Source organism: Dermacentor silvarum, chromosome 7 (genome assembly GCF_013339745.2).
Source record: "Dermacentor silvarum isolate Dsil-2018 chromosome 7, BIME_Dsil_1.4, whole genome shotgun sequence".
Classification (NCBI taxonomy): Eukaryota; Metazoa; Arthropoda; class Arachnida; order Ixodida; family Ixodidae; genus Dermacentor; species Dermacentor silvarum.
Genome location: NC_051160.1, coordinates 70,925,756 through 70,952,453, shown reverse-complemented (window position 1 = coordinate 70,952,453; position 26,698 = coordinate 70,925,756). Strand labels below are relative to the sequence as shown.

General features: G+C 46.5%; 1 protein-coding gene across 1 annotated transcript; it reads left to right on the top strand.

Moving 5' to 3' along the window:
• The first annotated feature begins 325 nt into the window (after positions 1–325).
• On the top strand, positions 326–15,835 carry LOC119458190 (uncharacterized). The gene is made up of 5 exons (XM_037720016.2): positions 326–473; positions 3,966–4,104; positions 5,548–5,693; positions 11,812–11,941; positions 15,565–15,835. The coding sequence occupies exons 1-5, from the start codon at positions 434–436 to the stop codon at positions 15,806–15,808; spliced, it is 699 nt and encodes a 232-aa protein (XP_037575944.1). The 5' UTR covers positions 326–433; the 3' UTR covers positions 15,809–15,835.
• The last annotated feature ends 10,863 nt before the right edge of the window (positions 15,836–26,698 follow it).

Here is a 26,698-nt window from a genome sequence, read left to right as displayed (position 1 = left end):
GATGTGTTTATCTGAAAGTTGAGGCGAGTGCTTCATTTTCCCGGTGAGGAAAAGGAGGAGTCTCTGCGTTTCGCCTTCAAGTTGGCACGTTCTTCAAAGCAATACGTTCACGAAAACACATGTGCAAAGAAAGAAAGGAAAAAGAAAGAAAGAAAGAAAGAAAGAAAGAAAGAAAGAAAGAAAGAAAGAAAGAAAGAACGAAAGAAAGGAAGGATCTCCCGTAGAAAGTAGCAAGCAGCGTGCTCTAAGGCTCATTAAGTCCTTTGAAAATACAAGAACTTGCACGTTCAGGATACGCACGGCTGACACCGTAATAGTCCGCTACCGTGCTCATATATAAACAGGCCGGTCTTCTGCCCCTGACGACTCGTTGACGACGGATCGTCGTTGTCGGAAGCTCGCGGATTATATTTGCAGGTCGCGCCTATCGAAAATGGTCGAGCGTCGTGCTATGATCAGCTTCTTCCTTGTCGGTAGGTGTACTCCTTTACCTTTTTTTGCACTCGATATTCATCAGACAGCCAACTTCTGAAAACTGCGTTGCATTTGTGCTACGCGGCAGTTGTACCCTGAGTCATACCTAAAATTGCGAGACATTGTTGGCACGTGGCGAAACACTGATTCCGTACTACGCGCAACTATAGTGCTTCTGACATTTCAGATAACTGCGGGCACTGATCGGGCTTTGTGTTCACTCTGACTGCGTGCGTGTCTAATTGGTGTACGCACTGTTTGCATGTTCGTCTGTTGTTACTATGTACAGTGCTCGGCAATTGAAACGCGATCTCGGACAGCGTGGCGGCCGCCGCTTGTAGCGCCATTGGTGATCACTGCGCGATCGCTGAGCGAGCCGAATGCAGTTACGATGCATGACATATGACACATATGACACAAAAAATGCATCGTCTCAGTGTCCTCAGCGCCCACCGGTGGCGCAAAAAAAGTTCCGACCACAATGTTGTCCGAGATCGCGTTTCAATCGCCGAGCAATTTACATGATATATATATATATATATATATATATATATATTTATATATATATATAAGCCAACATCAGGATTAGCATATGACAGGCAAACATCTCCAGTTTTAATAAGTTACCACGTTAAATTAAAATTACATTCTGGTGTTTTGCGAACAACACCGCAATCAGATTTTGAGGATCACCACCCTTGGGGACTCCGGAATAATTCTGACGACCTGGGCTTCTCTAACGTGTACCCAATGCACGAATGTTTTTGCATTCCAACCCCTTGGAAGTGCGGTCACCGCTTTAGGGATTGAACCCGCGACCTTTTGCTTAGCCGCGGCAGGTTAGACATCATGCCTGTCTCTCTTGGTATTATCTTCGTTTAGGTAGTAATTTTTTCTCATCGTTATACGGTCATTAAAGGGAGCAAGCTACGATGTAGGACAATGTATATGCAGTCATTTTCAATGTTAGAAAAAAACACTTGACAGTTACCGCATGCTTGGCACCCGTAATGCTGTATCCTAGGCTTTGTCTAATAACTGGTGTGGTGGAAGAGTCCTTGGCTGGGTTTTGTATGCCGTCTACGTTCTGCTATTTTTTTTGTATCAACGAGCAATTTCTGAAGTATATCTGAAATGAGCCTTCTACTGATGTTCGGACTGATTGACTTTTTTAAAAGACATTGTAGATAAGTTAGCGAGATTTCTTTAATTATTGCGATCCCGAGCTATCATTGCGCGGCCGAAATATTTTTTCCTTCGATATTTAGTCTCCCTTGGTCAAACGTGGGAATAATAAGCCAAAGACACGCTGCACACTTGAGTTTCACAAAAACATTCCGTCTTTTTTTTTATACATTGCTCATATAACGTACTGGTCTTGCAGCCTCAGTATAGTAACAGCAATAGATTCGGAAATTGATTTTTTTTCTAGGGGGAGTTCGAGCAGAGCGCCAAATTGTGCGTCGATGTATGGAAGTCTCTCTTAGTGAAGTGCTAGCGGTAATAAGGTGCATACATGGCGGCGCTTCAGCGGTGAGCGCAACGTTGCAAACGTGTTGCTTCTATCTATGGCAGTTTTGTTTTCAAATATTTATTTGTTGCATTAAAATATTATGGAGCTTAACGTGCTGGAACTGCCCAGTGTTATGAAGGACGACATAGTGGAAGGCTCCGAATTGATTTTGACCACCTGGAGTTCTGACCCCGAGGGAATAGCCATCCCACGTCCATCGAACGCTGTCCACTAGATGCCTTATGGGGTAAAAAAAAACATAATGAAATATTTGTCAAATTGACAACTTCTAGCTTAATTTTAACTCTAATTTTACTCGTTTACTTTGGTATACTGATTTATTTGTGCTTGCAGTGACAGACGAGAGTGGCCTCCGGCCCGGACCACGGTACAACCTCCACCGGTCGTCATTATTTCCCGATTGCGGATACATTTAACCGGATAAAAAGCATGCCTGTAGAGTGCTACTAGCGTTTAGTATTATATTTATTATTTCCTAGTCTGGACTTCATTTTTGAAAGTACAGCTAATGTGTGACGACAAAAATACATTTTGCGTGGAATATGCAGCGTTCGCCGTTTGGCCGAGTGGTTACAAAACTGTGAAAAAAAACTGGCCGCATATCCAACGAGTTGGAATCTATATACAGCGAATATTTCTGTGAGTGCACAAAGAGCCGAAACACGAGTACACGCATGCACTCACACTAACGCACACACTCACACAGACAAACATGGGCGCACACAAACTATACCGAGCCTTTTGTTAAGCGGAGTTGCTGGCTACTTGCAAGTACGACGGGCGCCTTGAACGCATCATGGTTTTAGAGGCAGTATGCACACACGTACGTAGCACAATTCGAATTTATTCAATCCACAAGAAGCGTCTACTTTCTCAATACCGTGCAGCTGGGGATGCGCGAAGATGAGCTTTCTGGTTCTTTTTTTTCTTTCCCCCGCACGGCCGGCCCCGCCACTACCGCGGAGGCGCGTAGGCGAGCGCCATCTGGGGTTGTTGCGAAAAACCCATGGGCGTGCGCGGCGCGCATGCTCCGCTGTGATTGGTCGGCCTATTCGGCAAGGGAACAGTCAGGCCGCAGGCACGGTCATGAAACCCGGCGATGTTCACCAAGAAAAGCTTCGCTTTTAATAAGTGCACGTCCAGATTATGATTGCCATTCCGCTTCAGATAGCGATCCGTTTGATCCAAGGATATTGAGTAGGATGAATGCGATAAAGTGGGGTGAACACATTATGCTCGTGAACGCGGTTGCAAGCAAGTAGGGTAAAGGCAGCATTACTGGGTTGTCCTTGAATGCAAAGCCATCTACTAGCACGACTTACTTCCCTACATGGCAACACATATCAAGGGCAACTTCATCTCTGTGTTATAATGAGCACAGGTACGCATAAGTTAAATTCACCAGCATAACTATATATACAAAAAGACGAGAGAAAAAGGGGATCAAGAACACAAAGAAAGAACTGATTTGGGCACTCACTAGCGTATGTAACGCGGTCCTGTTTATATACAAGGGAATGAGGGCCAGAGACCACATTTACTTAAGTCTTGACTGGTTGCCCGGGTGATCTCGTTTTGCTCTCGCAACGATGCCCGGAAGTTGTCGCAGGTTCTCGTTTCGTTCTCGCGCCCGTTCTCGTCTTGAGTGCCCGGATAACGGCTCTGGATTTTCACTCAAGGATTCTCGAAGGTCGCCAACAACGGGAGCTAAAAGCATTTTATGCTTAAAACAGGAGCAAGAACACATTTTTCGATCGTCCCTGTCGAAGCTTAGCTGTCGAAGCCAGTTCATAATTGACAACTAGCTTCGATTCAAACAGTGCTAAAGACAGACGTCCTTTGCCAATCATGTATAAGAGAAACGAAGCATAATTAGCATGAAACCTTTTGGTATTTTGTTGTTAACACACTCTTCAGTGGGTAACACTGAATGTGACTTTCATCTTGATGTACGCAGCCCTCGTCGCCCAGGGCTCGGCTGCTCCCACGGATGAGTGCGACGTCCACTCCTTGGACAATTGCGCCGCTGACCTGTTCGTGTTTGCCACCAGGAACACTGTACCGGAAACCGAAGGTGATCTGGCAACATTCTGCAAGTAGGTGGCTGGTTTTGTCGAACCGTCGTTCCATTGATCTATCGCGTGATCCAACCAGGAACGCATTTTATTGGATGTTGCGCATATAGGATCCTCAGTATGCATTACCCTTCCGGCAAAGCCACTAAATTATTTGCGTAAAGGTGGCATATATCATGGTGCATACAGTTTAGTATCAAGTTTGCGTTCGTACCTTGTCTGTTTCATACATAATAAATCAAAGGAGACGTCGTCTTCGGTGATGCCCGACCGAAATAACCACACTTTGCGCCATTCCCTGTCGTAAACGTAAAGCAGGGCATGCGTCGTGTTTCGTCCCAATGGTGATAGAAGGCGCCACAGCACTGTTACGTCGACATTTCTTTTATTTTGGTTTGGCAATACAGCGGACGGCTGAATCGTGCAGATGCCACAATGTACTGCCTAATGCTAGGACGCATTGTTCCGATTCCCATTTGCATAGTAAGCCAGAATTTACTTTTAGATTAGTACAGAGGCGATCCTCAATCATTGCCGCTGCTTGCCTAAAACGATTTCTCACTTTCAGTAGTGGTGGACAAAGAAGGCTTTTGTTATATTGTTAAAGAAAGGGCAGATAGGACATTCGTCTACAGTGTGGGAGGGGTTGGGAGGGGTTGGGAGGGGGAGAGGGTGGCAGGAGTAGACGGAAAGAAGAGGACCATGATGTGCGACCATGATGACTGAGAGAACAGGTGAAGCACATAACAAGCAGACGCAGGTCTACTCAGAGCCCATGGAGTCCAAACACACATTACTTTATAAATAAGGTAAAAGCCTAGGATAACTTACTCTCAAATCATCTGGTTGTTGGGACAGCCAAGCGCAGCGGCGAAAGTCCGTCGAATAAAACACTGATTAGGTTCTGAGGTTAACGTGCCAAAACCACGATCTTATTATGAGGCACGTCTGCGGATTGATTTTGACGCACTTGATTTCTTTAACGGGCGCACGAGCGTTATTGGATTGCACTTATCTCGGAATGCGACCACCACGATCGGGATCGAGCCATTGACCTCGACCTCCGTATCGCAAAACCATAGCCACTAGACCACCGCGGTGGGTGGGGAACCTGTCGATCGTGCCCGTGTACTGAGAGCCTTCCAAATGCACAAGGGGGATCAAATGAAAACGGAACACACGGAGTTGTGGACATCAAATAGTGTAATGTCTTTTATCTTGTGCGAAGTTGAGTATCATTATGAAGAAGTGCTGATAGCGTCATTTTTCTTTCTTTCAGTGCATTCAACTTCATACAAGGTGTACTACAAGATGTTATACATGTCGATATCCACAACTCCGGGTGTTCCAGTTGACCAACCTAATATATTCATCTAGGCTGAGAATGCGTGAAATTGCCGCTGGCACCTCCAAAGCAAACGTTTCCGCGACAATTGTCTTCTGACCACCGTCTCTCTCGCGCAGGGCTCAGTTGGATGCGGAGACCTGCAGCCGCGCTTACCTCAAGAAGTGCACGAGCAGCATCGCTCAGGGTGTGGGAAACGTCTTCCTGGATGACATCAAGGAGGAGATCCAGGATCGCTGTGACACGTCGTCCGAGTACCACAAGGGTGAGCTAAAAAAAAAGCAAATTACAGTTTCGTCTAAATGCGCAGTGAAGCGATCGCGGGGGCAGTGTTGTGCCTCGTTTTGTACTGTATCGTCTCGTATCGGTCGTAGCAAGCAAACTTTTGCCTGGTGTGCCTTAGCTGCCCACTTTCGAGAATAAGAGAACTTTCTTCAACGTCGACTTCAATACTAATTTCTCCTTCTTTTTTGGAGAGAGAGAGAGAGAGGGAAGCATTTATTAAAGATAAATGAAAGGCAGCTTCTGGTGCTTTCGGCGAGGCGTCTAGATTAAGTGGATGGTTCTGCTCCTCAAGAGGTATAGCTACAAGCTTTCGTATGTGACTTTTCGGTGGGCAGGGGTCGTTTAATGTAACGGCCGAGCTCTGTAGCCCATCAAGGCGCATTTTTCAGTGTGTATCGGCGGGGACATGACCATAACAGATGGCGCGTTGTGACTCGTTTTGAGGTAGAGAAAAGATTAAGTAGACATGAAAAAACAAATGCTAGACCAATAAATATCTACACACTAATTGCTCAGCTCAAGCAGGCTAAGTGACTGTTTGCCACCGCCCCGTTTCAAAGAGAATGCCAATAATTCATTATCAGCATCATAATCATCATACGCGTCGCAAATGCCTCAGGTTGAGTCTAGCCACTTGTCAAGGGGTTGAACTCCGAACGACGGCGCGACTACGGTGTCGATGCTCAGACAGCCGAGGGCCGTGCTCCCCTGTGAAGGGGAAACGGGGAGGTGTGCGGCTTCTTCCTATCGTTCATATCCTGTGTTTTACTATTCACCGCGCAACTGAATTCAAATCATTTCAACTCGGTGCTAGTTTATATACACAGATTAGTTGCATAGTGTGGCGTGAGCCATTCAAAGGCTCTTTAGGTGCATAACTTTTTATATTCTAGCATCAATAGAAGTATAATATACGCGCACAAAGTCCTAGGCGGTTCAGTGGGACACCGGTTGGAGTAAACATTTACCGTCGTACCCAGAGAGTCTTCGGCTGCACCTTCAAACCCTGATCCCTCATACAGGCAAAGTCACAGCTCAACAAACCGACTTATAATCCATTTGCGTCGTGTTTACATGAACGCCCTCGCAGAAGACGTACTTGCACGTGGCTAGGAAGAATAGGACCTGCGGAATTCCTTTCGCTGAGAAATTCTTGGAACTTCTCCGCTGGCTTGGCATAATGAACCCGATATTGGATGCGACGGTGTGCGCGGCGAATGCCGTTACTATTCATCGGCGCTAGGTGCTTTTGGATATGTGCCAACGACTGATAAAGAAAAGGAAGAAAGAAGGTGAAATGGTGCGGGGCATTTCAAGTTTGCCCTTTATGAGACGGACACCGGTAATGAGCAAGTGCTACGTGAAGCCTGCGTCGTACACTGCCAGTGAGGGAGGTACAGTGTGGCCCATTGTTAAACGGAACACGCGAGTCTAGAGCACGTGCGAAGTTTTCCCCCTCTGGCAAGTTTACAATTACCAGGCTTTGCGGCTAATGACCAGTGGCTGGTGGCCTTGCACCTTCATACGCAGTTCACTGACATAGCTGCAACCGCCACTGGCATCTAGAGCGTCGGCAAAATGTGAGGCTTTCGTTAGTGCGTTCCCGTTAACAGTAGATAGCATTGTGCGTTACTTTGCATTCAGAGAATGAAATTAGGCAGATCGAAATCAGATGTTGGAAACTACTTGAAACCAAACTTTCGTGAATCGGTTAAGTAAAAGTTTAAGACTCCCAATCTCCAGCGCCACGTTTTGCAGCATATAGCGCTTCCGTAAATGCCTGCCAAGATCCGGAGAGTCCCACCAGGCGATCTGCATGACCCATGCGTGTGCGGGTTACACTGTGTCCGGGATCGGCGTACTTGTCGTTGCCACCATCTCCGGTGTTTTCTAAGCGCATCAGACACGGGTGACAGAATGGACACAGCCGGCGCTGAGCTAACGACTGAACTTTATTAAGGCGAAAAACTTTAGATGGCTCATAGGTCTAAAATTTTACCGTCCAGAAAATTCAATGGCACCAAAATTGATAATACCACCATGGTGTCACCAACAAATGTCGTGGGTTCTTGTGCCTAATTAACTCTACCTTAATTAGGAGAGAGTTAATTAAGGCACTCGAAGCCACGACCTTCGGTGGGAGTCGACCCCACGGCCTTTGGTGGCATGCAGAAAACAAGTAATGGAACTAAAGACGCATTCGAATGAGACTGTCAAGTAATTTAATGAATGTCTCGCGAACGCGCAGACTTTCGTGTTCATCCTCTTTAACGTAAGCTGAACTTTTTTCCTGAGCTCAGGTATGAAAGCAATTTGCACCAGGAAAACAGGAAAGGACAACAGAAGCGAGGCAGAAGAATGCAATCTGCAAGAAACGTCACACCGCACGTGTCACGTATTTCGCGATATAAAATCGCCCTCCTTTTTCTTGAGACATAAAGCGAAGCCATTGATGCACTTGTTACCTTAGGTTCGAAATTGTTAGCGCTGCGATGATTTCTTTTGTAACTCTAACTTTTCCTTCCGCGATTACAGGGCACTTCACCGAAAAAGAGGCCGGCAAGCACAATCGCGACAGTGCACCCCAAAGTGCTCGCTAACAACTTTTTCTACATTATACCTATGTTCTCAAAGACGCTCGTTTAGCCACCGGCCATTCTGACATACATACTCTGGCACGATAACGGGTTAGAATGAACCTTCACCCCACCGCGTGAACTTGTCTTTATGCTCAGTGGCAAACCTTTGTCTGGGGCCTGAGCTAACGTTTACATGACAGCACATTCTTGAGACTTCATCAGAGGCCTAAAACACGGCTTTCGCACTAACTTGTTTGTCCGCCCGCTTTGCGTTGTGACTGATCTGATGAAAGTATGAAATAGCTGCAACGCTTGTCACTCGCTTTTGTGCTGCGCCACTGGAATCTGCAGCACCGCTACCAGCCTTTCTTATTTAACTTCACCATTTTTTATGCAAGTTATCTTAAGACAAGGTGTGGGTACCCAACAGACGTCAAACGCTCAGTTTGGCTCGTGAAACTGGACTGAATGGTGTGAAGAAACGGTTTCGTAAGAAGATTATTAAAACACAAACTTGTAAGCGATTTATTCGTTTCACTAGCTTAGAATGAGCCGATTTCAGTGACATAAGCGCCTTGCTAGGACGTAGAACACAGGGCTACCATGCATGTGACTTACAGTCTCAAGATCCAAAAAATCTTAGGCGGTCATCCTGCGTAGTTTGCGCGGTTACGACAAAAATACGCAAGCACTCAGTAAAAGTGCGCACAACATGCGCCAGAGTATTGTTAAGGGTACATTTGCCACAGCCAAAAACACAAAATAATTATCCGCGTACAGACATCTTTTCTTGATTTTTGAGATTTCGCTACCGGCTTGAAGCGTTTTGTCACATTGCGACATGCTTCCAGTCACACGTGGGTTATGTCCTCGTCCGCCCCTCACCACGCACACAGAGCCGAGCTTCCACGATAGATTTCAAAGAGAAAGCGAGTTTGTGTAGGTCACACCGAGGCAAAAGCGGTGAAACAAGGTTTCCACACTGCGCGGTGTCTTCACATCTACGCGAACTGTACCTCCGTATCTGGAGGCTGACTTGCTGCGATAAACCTTGTCGCGTGCAAAATCGCGCACAGTTGTCATTCAGAGAATTCGTTCCAACAAAATACACCTTGCGAACTAAAGAGCTAGAGTTCGTTCATTGCTATGTGTTGTAATGTAGTCAGTCAGAAGTTAAATTATTGAAAATTCGTTAATTAGTTGAATGTAACTTTCAATTTATGTCGCAAATTAAGTAATGCCCGTCTCTTCAAGCAACCCATCTCAAGGACTAGAGTTGTGCCACATTCAACAGGCCATTTTAAATTTTTTTCTATAGCGAAAAAAAAAGACAAAAGACCCCGTATATGCAGTTATGTTTAACGGAAAACCAGCGGTAATACTATTACTACGAAAAAAGTCAAAGGTTCGAAAAAGTAGGTTCCCCGGTAGCTTTTTTGGCTTTGCACTGCCGATATCGAGGTCGTAGGTTTAATTCGGGCCACAGCGTTCGCACTGTTCACATTGAAGTACCCCAGGTGGTCAGAATTAATACGGAGTTCCCCCCTGCTGCGCCCCTCATGATCATTTCGTGGTTTTGAAACATAAGATTCCCAAACCTAACACAAATTGAAAAGCTTGAAAGCGGATTTCCAGTGTCCCTCTGTGATTTTCTTTGCACCGACGACACCGACGACGATGACGGCCGTCGTCCTCGTCGTCAAGTCGCCGTCGTCCGTGACTTCCCGACATGATTAGCAGCTTCGCCTTCGCCATAAAGCGAAGAAAAACAAAGCTTTCACTATGAATGCTATGCACATCTATGCTTCGGCAACGAGATTTGTTGCGTATTACTCGTAAAATTGTTTCTGAAAATGTATTTTATGTGCGTGTAGGTGAGCATTGTTATATTATTGTGATAGCAATTATATGGACACTCCAGCTGAATTACTTCCGTCGGTGTCGCCGTGATGTTCCATATAAAGTCCAAGGGTGATAACATCGTCGCCGCGTGCCGTACGCTGTATGTGCGAGTGAAAGTGTGCGAGGGTGAGCCGACGATGGTGGCTCAACCTTGCGCGCACAAGCGAGGAAAGCGGGGAGGAAGCGCGCTGTCTTCCGTCGCGCACAAGGCACCGGGGGGAGGAGAGTTAGGGGGGGCGGGTTCTACTCCAGCGGCGGCTCCGTATGGCGCGGCCGCACGCAGCCCTGCGGTCCCTATCCTGAAAGCGATCGGTGATGGGGGACAGAGTGCGCCGAGTGCTGATATCTTCGTGTGTGCTGTGTTCTCGCCGCTTAGTTCGCGTTGAGGCGAGAGGCAGCGCGAAGATCAATTCGCTCGCTGCTGATGCCGCGCTTCCTCACTCCAGCGTTCTGACAGCGAGTTTCCGCGGTCACCGAGCGAGATGTGTTTGCGTTTGCTTGTGCGCGCGTGACACCACACTTGTTAATTTAGTTAGTAAGCGAATGTTTATATGCTTATACAACCGATAAAACTACTATCCTTTCTTGATATAGCTGTCTGCTAATTTGTTATCGTAATCGATGCTTCGCCTTCCGGGCGAAACTGCAATATTTTATTGCACCATATCCGGTGTTATTTATAGCGTTGAATACCGCTATATTATAAACGCGTTTCACTATAACATAAATGTGTTTCATGCCTACATTATTGGTTTCCTTTGGCGTACCGCATTTCTCTCATTGTTCCTGGCCGAATGTAGCTATATTTTATGTATTTATAGAAAAACTGAAAAAGTCATAGTCAACGTGTATAAGAGGTACAGTCTGGGTCAAAAGTTCCCAGGCCAAAGCGTGTGCGAACACCTTGTACCCTGTAGCGAGGTTCGTGTTCCGATTCTAAAAGCTCCGATGTTTCGAAGAGGAAAATGGGCACTGTTTCTCCTCACCAACAACTTGCGAGGGTCACTCCCGTCCGAAAGCTGACGTGTCAACAATATAGTCAAGTGACATATTAAAGGCTGCTGTGTTGCAGCGTTTCGTTATTATTGCAGTAATTGTTTCTCCTCGAGGAATGAATGTTGATAGAGCGAATTGATTTGACAAGAGTGCCAAGACAGTAATGTTAACTAAGATGTACATTTTCACATCTTAAAGCAAATAACCAGTGATCTTTACTCTAAATAATTGTAACAGCTGCAAGGGCTTGGCTGTATTGGTTGTTTCGTCAGGTATAAAGGTAACATCGATGTCTTCTTAATTTACGGGAGCACATATGCGCATAACTTCATCGCAAGGTGACATGTTACACATGCCATGATATGACACCTAGCTGTCCTTTTCTGCGCTCCTATAAGTTTTAATCCAAATGATTTAACGATTAAGTCTCATGAAAACTGTTCGGAGCAATAAAGCGCGCACTGATATTACCAACACTTGAGCTAAAAAGCACCTGTTAGCTTTGATACGTGAAAACGTGCAACGTTGATATTCGTGGAAACGGTCTAGTGTAGAAAGGCATTGCTCTTACTGCATTGTTTTGAACGTCTTCACGATCGTACATTTTTTCTTTGAACGCAGAGTACATCAAGCACGCGCCCTGCCTGAATAAGGTGGGCTCTTCGTTCAGCACCTGCATCAAGAACACCATCGCTGATCTGGACGTTGCCTCGCGGCTGCCGCCTAAACAACGGATCGCAGGAGCTTGCTGGTCAGTGCGTTTTGACGGGACATTTGCATGCGCGTAGATGAACTCATGAACGGTAACTTGTGCGGGCAGTGTGCCATGCGTATGCTATATCAGCCGGAGTTGCAGGGTCCGCGGAGCCTTTGCCGGCGCCAGCCGATGAGACAGGAAAGGTGTCGCCTACTACGCGGCGTCTCGTGTATTCTTCGCTCTGAGTGATCAATCAATAAATCAGTAAATCAATCAACCAATCAATCAACTTAACGTATTGCGAAATAGTAATCATGTCGTCACACCTCGATGTATACATGAGGAGGACGAAACTTTTTGCGCAGGTGGAGAGCGAATGGCATCCCATTGCCTGCAACATATATATATATATATATATATATATATATATATATATATATATATATATATATATATTGCAACAAGAGTATTTTGCAGGTAGACTTGATGAAGCGGTTACACAAGCTGGCTCGTTGAAAACCGACCTAGCGCGAACCACACGAACGTCAACGTCGTCTTCCACACACTGGCTGGTACAGAGCTGGTGCCGATCTGCTCCGGTACACTATATATATAATCATAAACCTGTATTTATGTCCACTGCAGGACGAAGGCCTCTCCCTGCGATCTCCAATTACCCCTGTCTTGCGCTAGCTGATTCCAACTTGCGCCTGCAAATTTCCTAACTTCATCACCCCACCTAGTTTACTGCCGTCCTCGACTGCGGCTTCCCTACTCTTGGTATCCATTCGGTAACTCTAATGGTCCACCAGTTATCCATCCTACGCATCCTGCCCAGCTTCATTTCTTTCTCTCAATTTAAATTAGAATACCGGCTATCCCCGTATGCTGTCTCATCCACACCACTCCCTTCCTGTCTCTTAATGTTAGGCCTAACATTTTCGGTCCTTAAGTTGTCGAGCTTCTCTGCTAACCTCCAAGTTTCTGCCCCAAATGGTAGCACCGATAGAATGCAATGATTGTACACTTTTCTTTCAACGACAGTGGTAAGCTCCCAGTCAGGATTTGGTTGTCAGGGTGTATGTATTTTTCAACGACAGTGGTAAGCTCCCAGTCAGGATTTGGTTGTCAGGGTGTATGTATGTTATATATATATATATATATATATATATATATATATATATATACAGTATAGGAAAAAATGAGGCAATGAACCTTATGAAAATATGTTTAGTAATGTTTCAGCCGAGGGGCCGGCCTGCGCCAGAGTTAACACGTTCCCTAGCGTGTTACAAAAATGATGCATACATTTTGCAGAGTGTTACGGTTGGTACACCATTCCTCCCCTTACTATTGTATTAGCCCCGAGAACGACCTACAGGGGTGCTTCGCGCGCCACTCGCGTGACGTCAGGGCACGGACTCGCAACTGTCTGCTGCCGTTCGGGCGCTGTCTGGGCGCCTTCTGCAGTGTTTGTTTGTTCGCTGTCGTTCCCTGTGCTTGTATACTTATGACGGTCATCTCAAATACATTTTACGAGGTCTTCATTCGCGCCAACTTATTCAAAGAGCTTATTTCCTAGGCGACAATTTATTTCTCAAGGGCAACACTGCAGTGCCAGCCGAAGGACCTCCGACGAGCCCATTACGTGTTTTTCATGCGCGGATCTAGGTTTTGCAGATTGAGGGACTAACAAAAAAACATTAATAGCACGTGATTAATGAAAGCATAAATGCATAAACCTAGCACACAAAAATCCAGTTAGGATACCATACCTGCAGTGGTGCAACGAGCATGTCACTACGTCTGCTACATATGACTGCTACATTTACGTTGATTTTAACCCATTTAAACGTGTTTGCTTTAGACGAGTAGCTCATGGTATAACATCTAATTTTTCATTTCATCACAGAAACGCTCGACAATAACACCAGGACCTGACAATGCAGTTTAGATTCAACCAACACCACTTCTTCCTTTAACTGCTTCTCAAAATTAGGCCGTTCTTCACCGGTTAATTTCAAGATGGCGGTAATTTGAAGTAAAGATAATTGAGGCGTACAGCTATTTGCAGAACACGCAAAGGACTGTACCAATATTTATTCACTGTCCCGTGCTACACGTTCAACTCACTGCTGCTTGTTGCAATTGTTGCACTGCTACAATTTACTGCTGCTTGTTCCTTGAGGAACAGACATCAAGAATATGTTTGGCGAACTGACACAGGCTTCTAGGCCCAAATATTTTAGTGAAATATGCCTTTTGGACCGTATGGCTGTGCTAGAAGGAAGCCGAAGCCTCATTCATTAGCAGTTTGAGGCTTATCTAAGATATCATTATTCCCCTGTGGAGGCCAAATTAAAGTGAATTAATTTTAGGCTTGTGGTGTCTTTTCTATGAGGCGGGTATGTGAAGCTCTCTTTTATGTACTCACGAAGCGAATAGTTTTCAGTTTGTGTAGTCAGACAACGCAGGATCGATACATGGTGAGGCAGAAGGCGTCTGAATTTTTCCCTTCAGCGCAGCTTAGGCTGCGCTGTATAGCCTCGAGTATACATTAGGCATTGCAATTGGCGCTTAAAGAACTGCTTCATGGTTTCAATTCGAAGTTGTAGTGAACTGATGGGCTTCACGCGCCGCGCCATAACCACAGTCGATAGATTTAGTTGCGTAAGGGCTGTGCCATGATGTCGATTAGGGCAACTGATCACTGTGAAACGTTTTCTCGCGTGCAATTGATAGACTCTCGATTTTAACCACGAAACTGTTCTTTCAGGTGATTGCTGTTATGGTATTCGTGATGTATCTACATACTATACGGGACGAGCCGTCGTCTTACAGCAATGAGCAATGCGTTTTGTGGGTGCCTGCTTCATAGAACGGTGAAAGTATTAGCAAACGTTTTCATGCAAAATGCGCGCCTAACTCTTCCCTTTACGCATTAATAAAGTAGCCATATTTGCCTAGAACAACTCACCATACTAATATGAACCCTCATAAAAGATTCGCTGTGCAGTTTCCTTCTAACACGCATTTATAATATTTACATGAAATACCAATGCCAATATTTTTCTTCCTTGTAAAATGCAATCTCTATTATAGCTAAGCACTAAGGGAATGTTAACTGTTTTGCGGAGCATCATACACAACTTCGTGTGTTGAAATTTCAGACATTCTTTTTACGGAAAGTTTATGGACAGACACTGCGCATATACGCCTTGCAAAACCAGTAGACCCCTTCAATGCTACATAGATTGCGATACCCACGCCGCAAATTTTCATGACTCGCGGTTTCGAAGAAACTGCCGTTCAGGAATGACAGTAAAAAGAAGCCGGCATATCCTTCAATAAGTACGGCTCGAGCCACCAATACCCCACATGCACGAAGGGAACGAGCGCGCGTAGCAGCCGAGCGAGCGCCGTCCTGGCCGTGACGTCACTCGTAGAGGGCGCCACTCCAACTTCTCGCCGCTAATAGATGACAAGCATCCTTCAGATAGGAAGAGGAAAAATGGGAGAGAGCGAACACTACGGGATGATTCACAGGACTATAAGCGGTCACTAGTTACATTATTAGGATTGGGCAACTTCTAGATATAACTGTTTCCTTTCAATTTAGCAGCATGAGAGTCTATGTAATTTCCCCGACTCCGGGTGGCGTGAATTTGTTTTCGCAGCCAGTACAACAAGTTGGACGAGTGCGTTCGCAAGGCAGTCGAGTCCACCTGCCCGCCGGAGACGCTCCAGTTCTCGGAGAAAGTGCTGAAGCGCTACGCCGGCGAGCTTCTGGGCGCCGTGTGTACGGGATTCCGGTCGGGCGAGAAGTGCAAGAGCATCCAGTACGACGACCAACCCGGCGACGCCAGTCTGCGCTCCGTGCTCACGCCCCTCATCAAAGTGGGCGCCGCTCTACAAGGCTGACTGCGCGTTACATCTGTTCTGCGATTAGTAAACGCCAATAAATCGAACTTATCATAACATCGATGTGAACGCAAATGTCATAGAGAAGGATTTTACTCCGATAGCATTTACACAGAAGCTCCAGACGTGTTCGCGTCGTCCGCACCACCGTTGCCGTTGCCGTCGCCGTGCTGTCACGATATGGCGTGATTGCGCGGCCCACGTGTGGACGGTCAGGAGGTTTCGGAAGATGGTCAGTGTGTTTGACCGCAAAAGCGGCGATGCCAAATAAACGTGTACCGAGTCAGGACAGCGTTCTAGCTTCCCCGGCTGACTGACATGGGCGCTGCGCGCTGACACATTAGCGTTCCTGCAGAAGCTAGAGCTGCGTGTATGCCATACCCAAATTAAGTACACAAGCGTTTTGCATTTCGCCGCCATAGAAATGACGTCCCCAAGACGGGAATCGAGTCCGCTCATTAGCTTATTGCGTTTCCCGTAGCAATGTCACATAAGGGAGAGTGTCCTTGGGCATCAGATGACTTGATATCAGCAGCCTTGTTTTGCCTAAACCTCCAAGGCGAGCTTAGGAAACCTCGAAAAGTTGTTTTACAGTAGCTCCGAGTAAAGGTTATTTCCCCACAGGCGTTATAAAAAGAATTGATGACTGCTTGCACTCAAACCATCTTTATGAAGCCGACAGATAATGAAGCCAAGGAAGGTATAGAGGAAGCCTCGTGCAGTCTTTTTTTTTTAAATTGTAAATGTAGAAAAACAAAAGGAAATGAAAGCGAGTGAAAAACAAGTTGCCGCCGGTGGGGGCAATACCCACAATCGTCGCATTACGCGTGCGATGCACTAACCACTGTGCTAAGGGAGGGGGGGGGGGGGCTATTACAACGCCATTAAATACACATGCTTGTGTATTTATTTGTGCGTCCATCTGGGAGAGTTAGCCAGTGCTACTCAGGCCTTCACGACAGACACAACGTTCCCGCAATGCGAAGGTTGTGGGTTCGGCTCCCACCGGCGGCAGGTTGCTTTTTCGACAACTTTGATTTCCCTTGAATCTTTAAATTGTACAACTTCAACTAAACAGCAAAAAAAAAAAAAAAACTACCAGTAGCTTCCTTTATGCTTTCCTTGGCTTCGTTTTCGGTTAATTTCATATGTTACTGATTAACAAAAATCGCATCCCTCCTGTCCGGCACTTCTTCTGATACCATCTTCCTAGTTTTATTGATATGGTTTAAGGAGATGTTACGCACAAATTAGGCTCCGGCTACTCCTTAGCTATTGAATGTGTCTAACCTACAACATACAGGGTTCAACATACAAGAATACATGCCAAAAACCTTGTCACACAAGCATTACAACATAAAAAATACTTCTCAAGCAACGTTTTCACAGCAACAAGACAACCTAAAAAACGTGGTACATACAATGAAGACGTTCAATAGCTCCACGGCACTGCAGAAGAAAGTCTCAAACATACAGATAATAATGTAACCTTACAATAGAGTCTCTAATCAGCGGGTGGCGCACACATCGCGTAAATACATTATCACATAGGGTCAGAACAGAATAATAAACATAACATAATCCACAAACACATATACAGCGACATTGAAATAGAAGGAACATTATAAGCGTTTATAACGGCCAACAATGCCGCTCTCTTCGAGAAATGTTGTTAACGCTTTTAAAGCGCTCTCTTGCAAGGCCGTTGTTGACCAAGGGCCCAAAAGTTTCCTTAAATTGAAATGTTTGCGATCTAATCTCATTATAGTTGATTTAAGCCGGCGTTTTGGTGTGTCGTGATGTGGGCAATCTAAAAGGAGGTGATGTATATCTTCATCTACAAATCCACAATCACACTCGGGGGTGTCCGCACGGCCAATTCTATGTAAGAAATGTTTTGTGTAGCCTAGCCTTAATCGATGAATAAGGGTTTCCACATTTCTGTCTAATGACAATGGAAATTTTTATTCAATAAGCGGATCGATGCACAGCGACGCAATTCTATGCCCGCAATTCTATGCCTGTCGTATTTGTGTATTCAGGTAGTAGTAACTGACGCAATTATTAATTCGTAGTTAGCGATACAAGCTTACCACAAGGCTACTTGCGAAGTGCTCGAGCAGCTCTGCATGGCCAAAATTCTGTCCTCCGTGAAAATTCATGGCACAAAGGTAACCCCGGCGCATGACCATTCGTCACTCTTCGGCGCAAGGACAACAGTCACAGCCTTTGTCGTTGTTCTTGGCTATGTTTCGCGCCCAATGCTTCGGCATGACTCAATAAATCAAACCCCCTTCCTAAAGAAAGATGGTTGAACGCGAAGCTTTCGCCCGTGCAAACTGAATCAAAGTCCAAAGCCAACGACCATGCTACGAACCCAAGAAATGCTGAGCGACTCGATGTATTGCATATGCGATTTGATTGCTTGTTTAGGATTGTATTTTTTGAACGTTGAAGCTGAATGAAGAGACATTTCGTTAAGTTGCATAGCCTTTATTTTAGATCATGTAGCCGTTGATTACGCGCACACACTCACACTTGAGCGGACGACTCTACACTTGCACAGGATTACCTTGTGATCACTGGGGTGGACGGTCAGAGGCTTTGCCGTTGCTGATACATGGGATTCGGCTTTACGGGCGCGATAGCGATACGTTCGCATACGGCAGCCTCTTTGGCCGTGCGCTGCACCCGAGGCCTACCCATGGTGACGGCCGGGAATGTATTGAGTGACTCGCGTAATGCAATGCAGATATATACAGTTCGTCTGGGTAGCGTGACCATGCATTTCCCATTGTTCTGATCGGTACAACTGCGAATGTAAACTGTATGGTTCTACGATAGGTATGTCGTGCGCCGTTGTTGTGTTGTGCGCGCAGATGCGCCGATAGTTCCATTGTATAAATTGGTTTTCCTGCATTGCGTTTTCGGCACTCACGGACGAATCAGTGAGACAAAAAAAGCTTCGCTTTGATATTATTTCTGGCGATGCATTCTTAGGAGCAGTGGGACACCAGATATGCGCGCGGGGAAAAATTAACAAGGGACAGGACAGAGTGATGACCATGAATATAGGCTTCGATCTTCACCTAGTCATGGTCAGCGCTCCGTCCTCTCTTTCCTTGTTTTTTTTTCTTTTTCCCTTTTTTATGGCGTGTATATGTGCTCTCATAATTCTACAAAGAAGGCATGGCAAAGAAGTCGCAATAGCAAAGAATCATCTACGGGGTGCGATAAGAAAATTATGCGCAGACTGCAGTACAGGTCGTCGTAAAAAGGCTCCAAGCGAGAGGACCTGCACCGAAAACAAGCTGAGATTTCTCTCGCACACCTGCTTGTGAAATCGTTATCAAGAATGTTTGCTGTGTTGGTCTTCATTGTGGATCTCAGAGCTATCACTACAAACTCAAGACAACTACTTTCTCGGTGTAAAGACGACACTTCGTGGTCTGCGGCGACATTTCTCAAACGGTAAAACAACAAGTTGCGAAGTTTACTATATTTAGCTCTAGAAAGTGTCCATGAACTCTGCAAACGGAATCATAGCGACATATTAATCTGGGTGTAGGTTTCGCTGCCTTGAAAACAAGTCTGGCAGGGTCGTTAGTTTTTTTCCAAACACGACACGTTCTGTTAACGACACGGGTACGTTGTGAGTGCTGCCAAGCATATAAAACTAGCTGTTTATGCCGCTCGTATCACATATGTCAGGCCTGACGCAGAGATTCAAATGATGGTTTCCGAGCCTGACACAGAAGTGGGAAGCACACCAGGAAGGCACTGTCTGCTCGTAACGGAGGCGCCAAGGTTAGCAGCGTTTTTCATTTCCTGTAGGCAACACATGCACAACAGACGGACAGCCACGTGCGAATATTGTTTTTTATTTTATTATCGTTTTTTAACCTTTTTATGTGTCGGATTTTCGACTTTCTTGAAGCAGACTCGCAAACGCCCGGTTTGAGAATGGAGGATGTCGTTCCGCGAGAAGCTTTAGCTTTGAGCCTATTCCGATGGCCTTGTTCAATTACATTCAAAAGAATATGTGCTCTTATAAAACTGCTGGACATATTTGAATAAAATTTGATGCGTTGAGGAGGGAAAAATGAGTTCTAGCATTTCTAGGTAGCATAATCTTAATTTAGAATGTCGAATTATTTATAAAACTGAATGTCGAGATTTGTTAGGCTTAAAAAAAATAGAAGCACAATGTTTGCAAACCCACAGCTCTCCCCCAAAGACAGATATCGCAGCTCTGTAAATTGCATCACTTACAGCATCTCCAGCTTGGGCTTGCAAGCTTACAACTTACGTAAAATAGTTATAATATTGACGAGAGTTTTGCATAACGAATTAGTCGTATATTTCAGAGTGGTCTAGCTATAATGCATAAATTTTGTCCGCCCGAGTTGTATTACTAGGCACAGTTCACAGAATTGTTATGTCTGTTTTTTTGCACAGTTACAGACTTCAAAACTGTTATAAACGTCTCAGTTACGCCCGACAGGTGAAGCATTGATAGATAGCGAAGTATTGATCAACTACACCAAGTAAGGTCTGTAGTTTGTTTAGGCTGTAAAAATTGCAGTTAAGATTAACACCACAAATTAATGTAACAAGCATGGTTCCACGCACGCACATACCAACATAAGCAGATCTCAGTCGATGACCGCGAACACTCGCCTTCACAACACTGGCGTGATGACAAGCCCAAACGAACACTTCGTGTTGCTTCTCGCTTCAATGTGTCTCCGAATCTTGAGATTACGCGACCTCCAACGCTAGGCGCGTGGGAAGACAACGCACATGAAGCCGCCAGCCAGCTCGGCTCGCCCAACGTTTGCACCCGCCACCGATTACCTTCAGGATAGGGCACGCGAGCCACACCTCTTAGATATAAATGAAAGCCTACTCGCTCGATGTCACGAGCGCCATTTTTCGTTGTACGGCAGTCGCAGATGAGGCGACCTTGAGGGAACATGTCTTTTACAGCGTAGCTGTTTACCTCTACCAGCCAAGGAAATTTTTGTGTCGGCGTAAGCAAAAAACGCCAGGCTAAAAATTGAATACAAACAGCATATTTCCTTTGAAATCAGGCATACCGCATACAGCTCAGCACTCGTTGTCAAAAGAAAAACCACAAAACAAGCATCAAAACCGCATGATGGATGATAAGGTGCGTGTGAACAACGGGAACACCCTCCGACGTGTTCCGGTAAAGATTAGGTACGCAACTGCTTCGAAAGGGGTTGACGTCATTCAAAACCCTCGTGAAACCAGTGTCTCTGGTTTCACTCTTTGTAGAGCCACGTGTGTAAATTCAAGTGACGTCACAATGGGTAATCGTTGTGGGTGTCGTTTATTGCGTTCCTTCTCCCGCGTGTCTTTCCCGGTATAAAGATTACGGTTGCGTAAGCTACTCCGAGTGTAAAAATAACCAACAGCCTAGAAATCACGTAGTGACGTCACCACGCTCTAGCAACTCATTCAGTTCATTCCATGCTACCATGGGTAGACCACGGAAAGTGAAGACGCCAGAAGAACAGCGTGAATATAATGTAGTTGTGAAGTAATAAAGGGTGTGGTTAAGTACATTCCACTTGTCTCTGGTTTCACTCTTTGCTAGAGCCTCGTGTGTGAATTCAAGTGACGTCACAATGAGTAATCGTTGTGGGTGTCGTTTACAGCTTCGCTGTCCAACCGCCTTCACAGCGTGGATTGGAGCCACAGTTTTTTTGTGATAGTCCAGGTTTGTCGAACCTGTGCTGCCTCGCCGTGTGCTGTGTGCAGTCGACGCTGCGGTATCTGTGTAAGCTGGGCTACTGCTCTGTGAAACGTGTGAGAAGTAACCAGCCATATCATTTAAGTGTTGTGTGCAAGGGTGCCCCGTAAATTACAAAAACGAGCAACTGGTAACCTGTGTTCTACCCGAAGGAACAAAGCCACCATAATAGTGGCTATGGTCAATACTGCGGAATAAGTGGGATATCACCGGCTCTATACTAGGGCAAGTGAAGGTATTTTTAACAAATAACGATTTTATAGGTAAAAAAAGCTACTTATAGCGCCGTTTATTTAAAACAAAAACATGATGCTGTTCGCGACCCACGCCCTCATGAGAATTTCTCGAAAGTGCTTCTCTCGACGAATTCTCACTCAAAAATAACGAGCCGTGTTTCTCTTTCCTGGATGTTTTAGCAAGTGCCTGACTGCAGCGTTCCAAACGAGAACTGTGCCTGGTTTTGCCGAATGTGCAAAGCGGTATTCCGCCTTGAAAAGCATAGATAGTTTGATTGTGTTTAGGTAAATGTATTTACGTTTCTTTTCGCATAGAAAAAAAGACCAGTGGGCTTTCATTACCGGTGGCCTTTCTTTTCGCCACTTTAGTCGTTCGCGTGGCCACATCGTAAAATGCATTTTTTTGCAATTTCACTGCTGCGTATTGTATACAAACAAAATAAATGTTCATCATTTGCTGCAACTGATATCGTGCTAAGTAGTACAAGTCACGCTTATTTTGCCAGAAAATGTCGCGAGTGCGGGATATATGGTGATAAAACGCCAGACTAATAATTTATTATTTTAGCAGGTAAGCATAGAGGTATGATTTCATAGGTCCTGTGAAGCTGCGGGTGCTACAGCAACGAGATTTCCGGTGATGAAGTGGCGCCACTCCGCCCATAGATTGCAGTTGTCGGGTGTAGGGCAGTCGAACGAGCAGCGATTGTACTTTATCTGTTCGATGGCATATCGATGCTGGCCGGGACAGTGCCATCACCTAAACATCACTGTATTACAACCTTGCTTCACTGAAACACTTGGAGGCCGTCACTCTAAAATTCCCGGACCCATATGCACTCCTAATTATTCCGGCCAGCACTATCAAAATCTCGCCTTCAGTTGTAGTAAGTGAGCTTATCTTAATATTGTTACGGAGAGATGCGTTTATTAATGAAATGATGGATGCGAGAGGCCTAGGGACCGATGATGTCACAGTCCGAACTCACGTCGTCTTCCTTCACTTTCAATCGTCCTCCCGTATCGTAGCAATTCCCCCCTTTGCAGACGATGCCCACCGGCCGAGTCAGTTGGAGTTCCGGTGGTGAAAACGTTTAAGACGGGCGACATGGACGACGTTGGTCTTGCTTGAGCGGCGGCCAGTAGACAAGAGTCGACAAATCACGTACGTGACATCACTGAGACGTGCCATAACGACAAAGGGGCCGGTGTAACGGGCCAAGAACTTTTGGTATAGGCCGCGCTTCCGAAGTGGCGTCCATAGCCACACCAAATCACCTTTCTCGTACGATACGTGCTGATGGCGCTCGTCATAACGGGTTTTAGAGCGTTCTTGGGAGGCAAAAGTACGAAGGCGGGCGATGCGCCGGGCCTCTTCTGCGCGGCAAAGTGTTTCGGCCAGAGAAGTTTCGGCGGTTTCGGAGAACGGAAGGATAGAATCGAGAGCTGTACGCGGTTGGCGGACGTATAGGAGATAGAATGGGCTGTATCCGGTGGTTTCGTGTTTTGCGGTATTGTAGGCGAAAGTTATGAAAGGCAACACAGTGTCCCAAGATTTGTGAGCGGAATCAACATACATCGCAAGCATGTTGATGAGAGTTCTGTTGGTCCGTTCAGTTAAGCCGTTAGTCTGTGGGTGGTACGGCGTGGCGTGACGAAAATGAGACGTCGAAAGCCGGAGAAGCTCTTCAACCACATCGGCAACAAATTGCCGGCCACGATCACTGATAATAACACGAGGGGATCCATGGCGTAAAATGACGAATGAGAGCATGAAGTGTGAAACTTCAGCGGCCGTTGCTACACGAATCGCCGCACTTTCTGCATAGCGTGTCAGGTGATCGACGCATACTATAATCCATCGGTTGCCTGTCGTTGATCGCGGCAGAGGGCCGAGCAGGTCAACACCAACGGTCCGGGAGGGCCGCTAGTTGGGCGCTTGTAGCGTTGACACAGTTCACAGCTCGCAACGTACGCTGCTACACTTTGGCGCATCTTTGGCCAGAAGAAACGTTCTTGTGTGCGCTGAAACGTCCTGGAAAATCCCATATGTCCAGATGTAGGGTCATCGTGCATTACTTGTAGCACATCACGTCGCAAGCTTGTCGGCACGACTAGAAGCAAACGGGCACCCTTGCCAGAATAATTTTGCTTGTAAAGAATGCCATCCTTTACAACGTAACGGCGTTGACCGTTCGCTTCGGAGATAAATAGAGGAGCCAGACTGGTGTCGCTGCGTTGCTCCGTGCGAAAGGTGGTAAGGTCAGGAAATAGAGGGTCAACAACTGCTAGGTATTCATCGAAATTGTCTGCGTCACACTCGGTCGTCGAAAGGGGAAGCCTTGATAAACAATCAGCGTCAGCGTGACGACGACCGCTCTTGTAACACACTTCAAAGTCATATTCTTGTAATCTTATGGCCCAACGAGCAAGACGGCCGGATGGGTCGCGTAGTCCGGTGAGCCAACATAACGAGTGATGGTCGGTGACAATTGAGAATCGGCGTCCGTAGATATACGGGCGAAACTTGTGGACAGCGAAGACGACCGCGAGACATTCTTGCTCCGTCACCGTATAGTTGCGCTCAGGTTTACTTAAACAACGACTGGCATAGGCAACCACATGTTCTATGGTGTCATGCCGTTGAACCAAGACGGCCCCGAGGCCTATACCACTGGCGTCGGTGTGAAGTTCGGTTGCAGCAGATGGGTCATAGTGGCGAAGTAAGGGCCCTGAGGTCAGTACGAACTTGAGCTGCTTAAATGATGACTCGCATTCTGCTGACCACTGAAAAGGCACGTCCTTGTTGAGTAGACATGTCAGGGGGTAAGCCAGGTCGGCAAATTTAGGCACGAAGCGACGGAAGTACGAGCACAAGCCCAAGAAACTTCGCAACTCTCGTAGTGACTGCGGTTGTTTGAAGCTGCTAACTGCAGCGACCTTTTGAGGGTCAGGCCGAACGCCGTGCTTGTCGACAAGATGACCAAGAACCAGAGTCTCACGGTTTCCGAAGTGACACTTCTTAGAATTCAAGGTGAGTGAAGCTCTCTCAAGAGATGTAAGAACGATGTCAAGACGGCGATTGTGCTCCTCAAATGTACGGCCAAAAATTACAACGTCATCAAGATAACATAGACAAATTTCCCACTTCAGTCCACGCAGAATAGTATCCATGAAGCGCTCAAACGTGGCTGGGGCGTTACACAAGCCAAACGGCATTACATTGAATTCAAACAGACCATCTGGGGTTACAAAGGCAGTTTTCTCCTTGTCATCCGAATGCATGGGAATTTGCCAATAACCGGACCTTAGATCCACGGAGGAGAAGTACGAGGCAGAATGCAAGCAGTCAATTACGTCATCAATCCTGGGAAGCGGGTATACATCCTTTTTGGTGATAGAGTTGAGACGTCGGTAATCCACACAGAATCTCCAAGAACCGTCTTTCTTCCTTACAAGGATCACAGGTGCAGCCCAAGGGCTGCATGACTCCTGAATGACCTTCTTCTTGAGCATTTCTTCCACCTGTTGAGCAATGATTTTGCGCTCTGCAGGTGAGACACGGTACGGTTTCTGCCGGATAGGATGAGCAGATCCCGTGTCAATCACGTGACGAGTACGTGACTCTGGCACATTAAATTGTTCCTCGCTCTGCGCAAAATCAAAGACTGCGGCATGCTTGGCCAGGACGTGGACCAAGGCTCGGCGCTTCTCTGACGGCAACGACTTGTTGACCATAGCCAGAAACTTGTCCTCTGTAGGGTGAGTGACAGCCACGTGGTCTACTGTTTCGTTGCTTAAAGCTGCGATACAACGACTGCTCGCATTTTGTTCGAAGAGGGCAAGCCGCATTCTACTGGGTAGCACGACAGGCTCACTAGAACAATTCAGCACCCATAATGAGGATCGCCCATCGGTAATAGAAATTGCGCAACGAGGCACGAGCACATTTTTCTTGACGCAGTTGAGGGGGACCGGCTCCACAAGGACATCAAACGTCCCAGCGTCTACAGCAGGGGTATCAACGGGCACTATCTTGATCGACTGGGGCGGCAAGCAAATATCGTCAGTGACGGCGAGGGTACCATGACAGCGCGGAGACCCCTCAGTAAAAGCGGATAACAAAATTTCACCAGCGCCGCAATCCACAGTGGCGCCGCACTCTCGTAGAAAGTCGATCCCCAAGATTACGTCGTGCGTGGAGCTAGCCAGAACAGCAAATTCCACCTTGAACACTCTGTGGCCTAAAGTTACACTCGCAACACACATCCCGACAGGGTACAGCGACTCCCCACTCACTGCACGGAATGTGGCAGAGTTGTCCCAGGAAAACATCACTTTGGGTCCTAGCCGTGATTTAAAATTTAAACTCATAACCGAAACAGCTGCTCCAGTGTCTATCAAAGCCATCGTCGGAAGTCCGTCTACGAGGACGTGAACCTTGTTCTGCATCATCGAAACTGGTGGAGGCATGCGTGTGTGTTGTGACAAATGTTCGGCGACCTCACCTCCATCGGCCGCACCACCTAGTTTCCCGGCGGTGGGGAAGTGACACGGCGACCAGGCGATGGAGAACGGCGCCGGCGTGCAGTTGGGGGCGTCAAGCTTCGTACGGAGGCGGGCGAGTCGCTGCGGGTGTTCTGTCGGTAGTTGTTGCCCATGAACGTGTCACCACGGGAGTTCTGCTGGAAACTATTTCCGAAGTACGTGTCCCTTGTCCAGCGAGCACTACCGGGCCGATTGTTCCGTCGAGGAGACGCCGGCGGATTCTCGTAAAACCGTGGTTGTCCGCGACGGCGCTCAGGGCAGAATCGAGCCACGTGTCCACGGACACCGCACTGGAAGCACACAGGTGCCTCACGCAAATCACGAAAC

Excerpts from the sequence above, each read along its gene's own strand:
- LOC119458190 (XM_037720016.2), top strand. The coding sequence starts at position 434 with ATGGTCGAGCGTCGTGCTATGATCAGCTTCTTCCTTGTCG. Across the intron at positions 4,105-5,547 it reads GATCTGGCAACATTCTGCAA|GGCTCAGTTGGATGCGGAGA; the intron begins GTAGGTGGCTGG and ends TCTCTCGCGCAG. Across the intron at positions 5,694-11,811 it reads GTCGTCCGAGTACCACAAGG|AGTACATCAAGCACGCGCCC; the intron begins GTGAGCTAAAAA and ends CTTTGAACGCAG.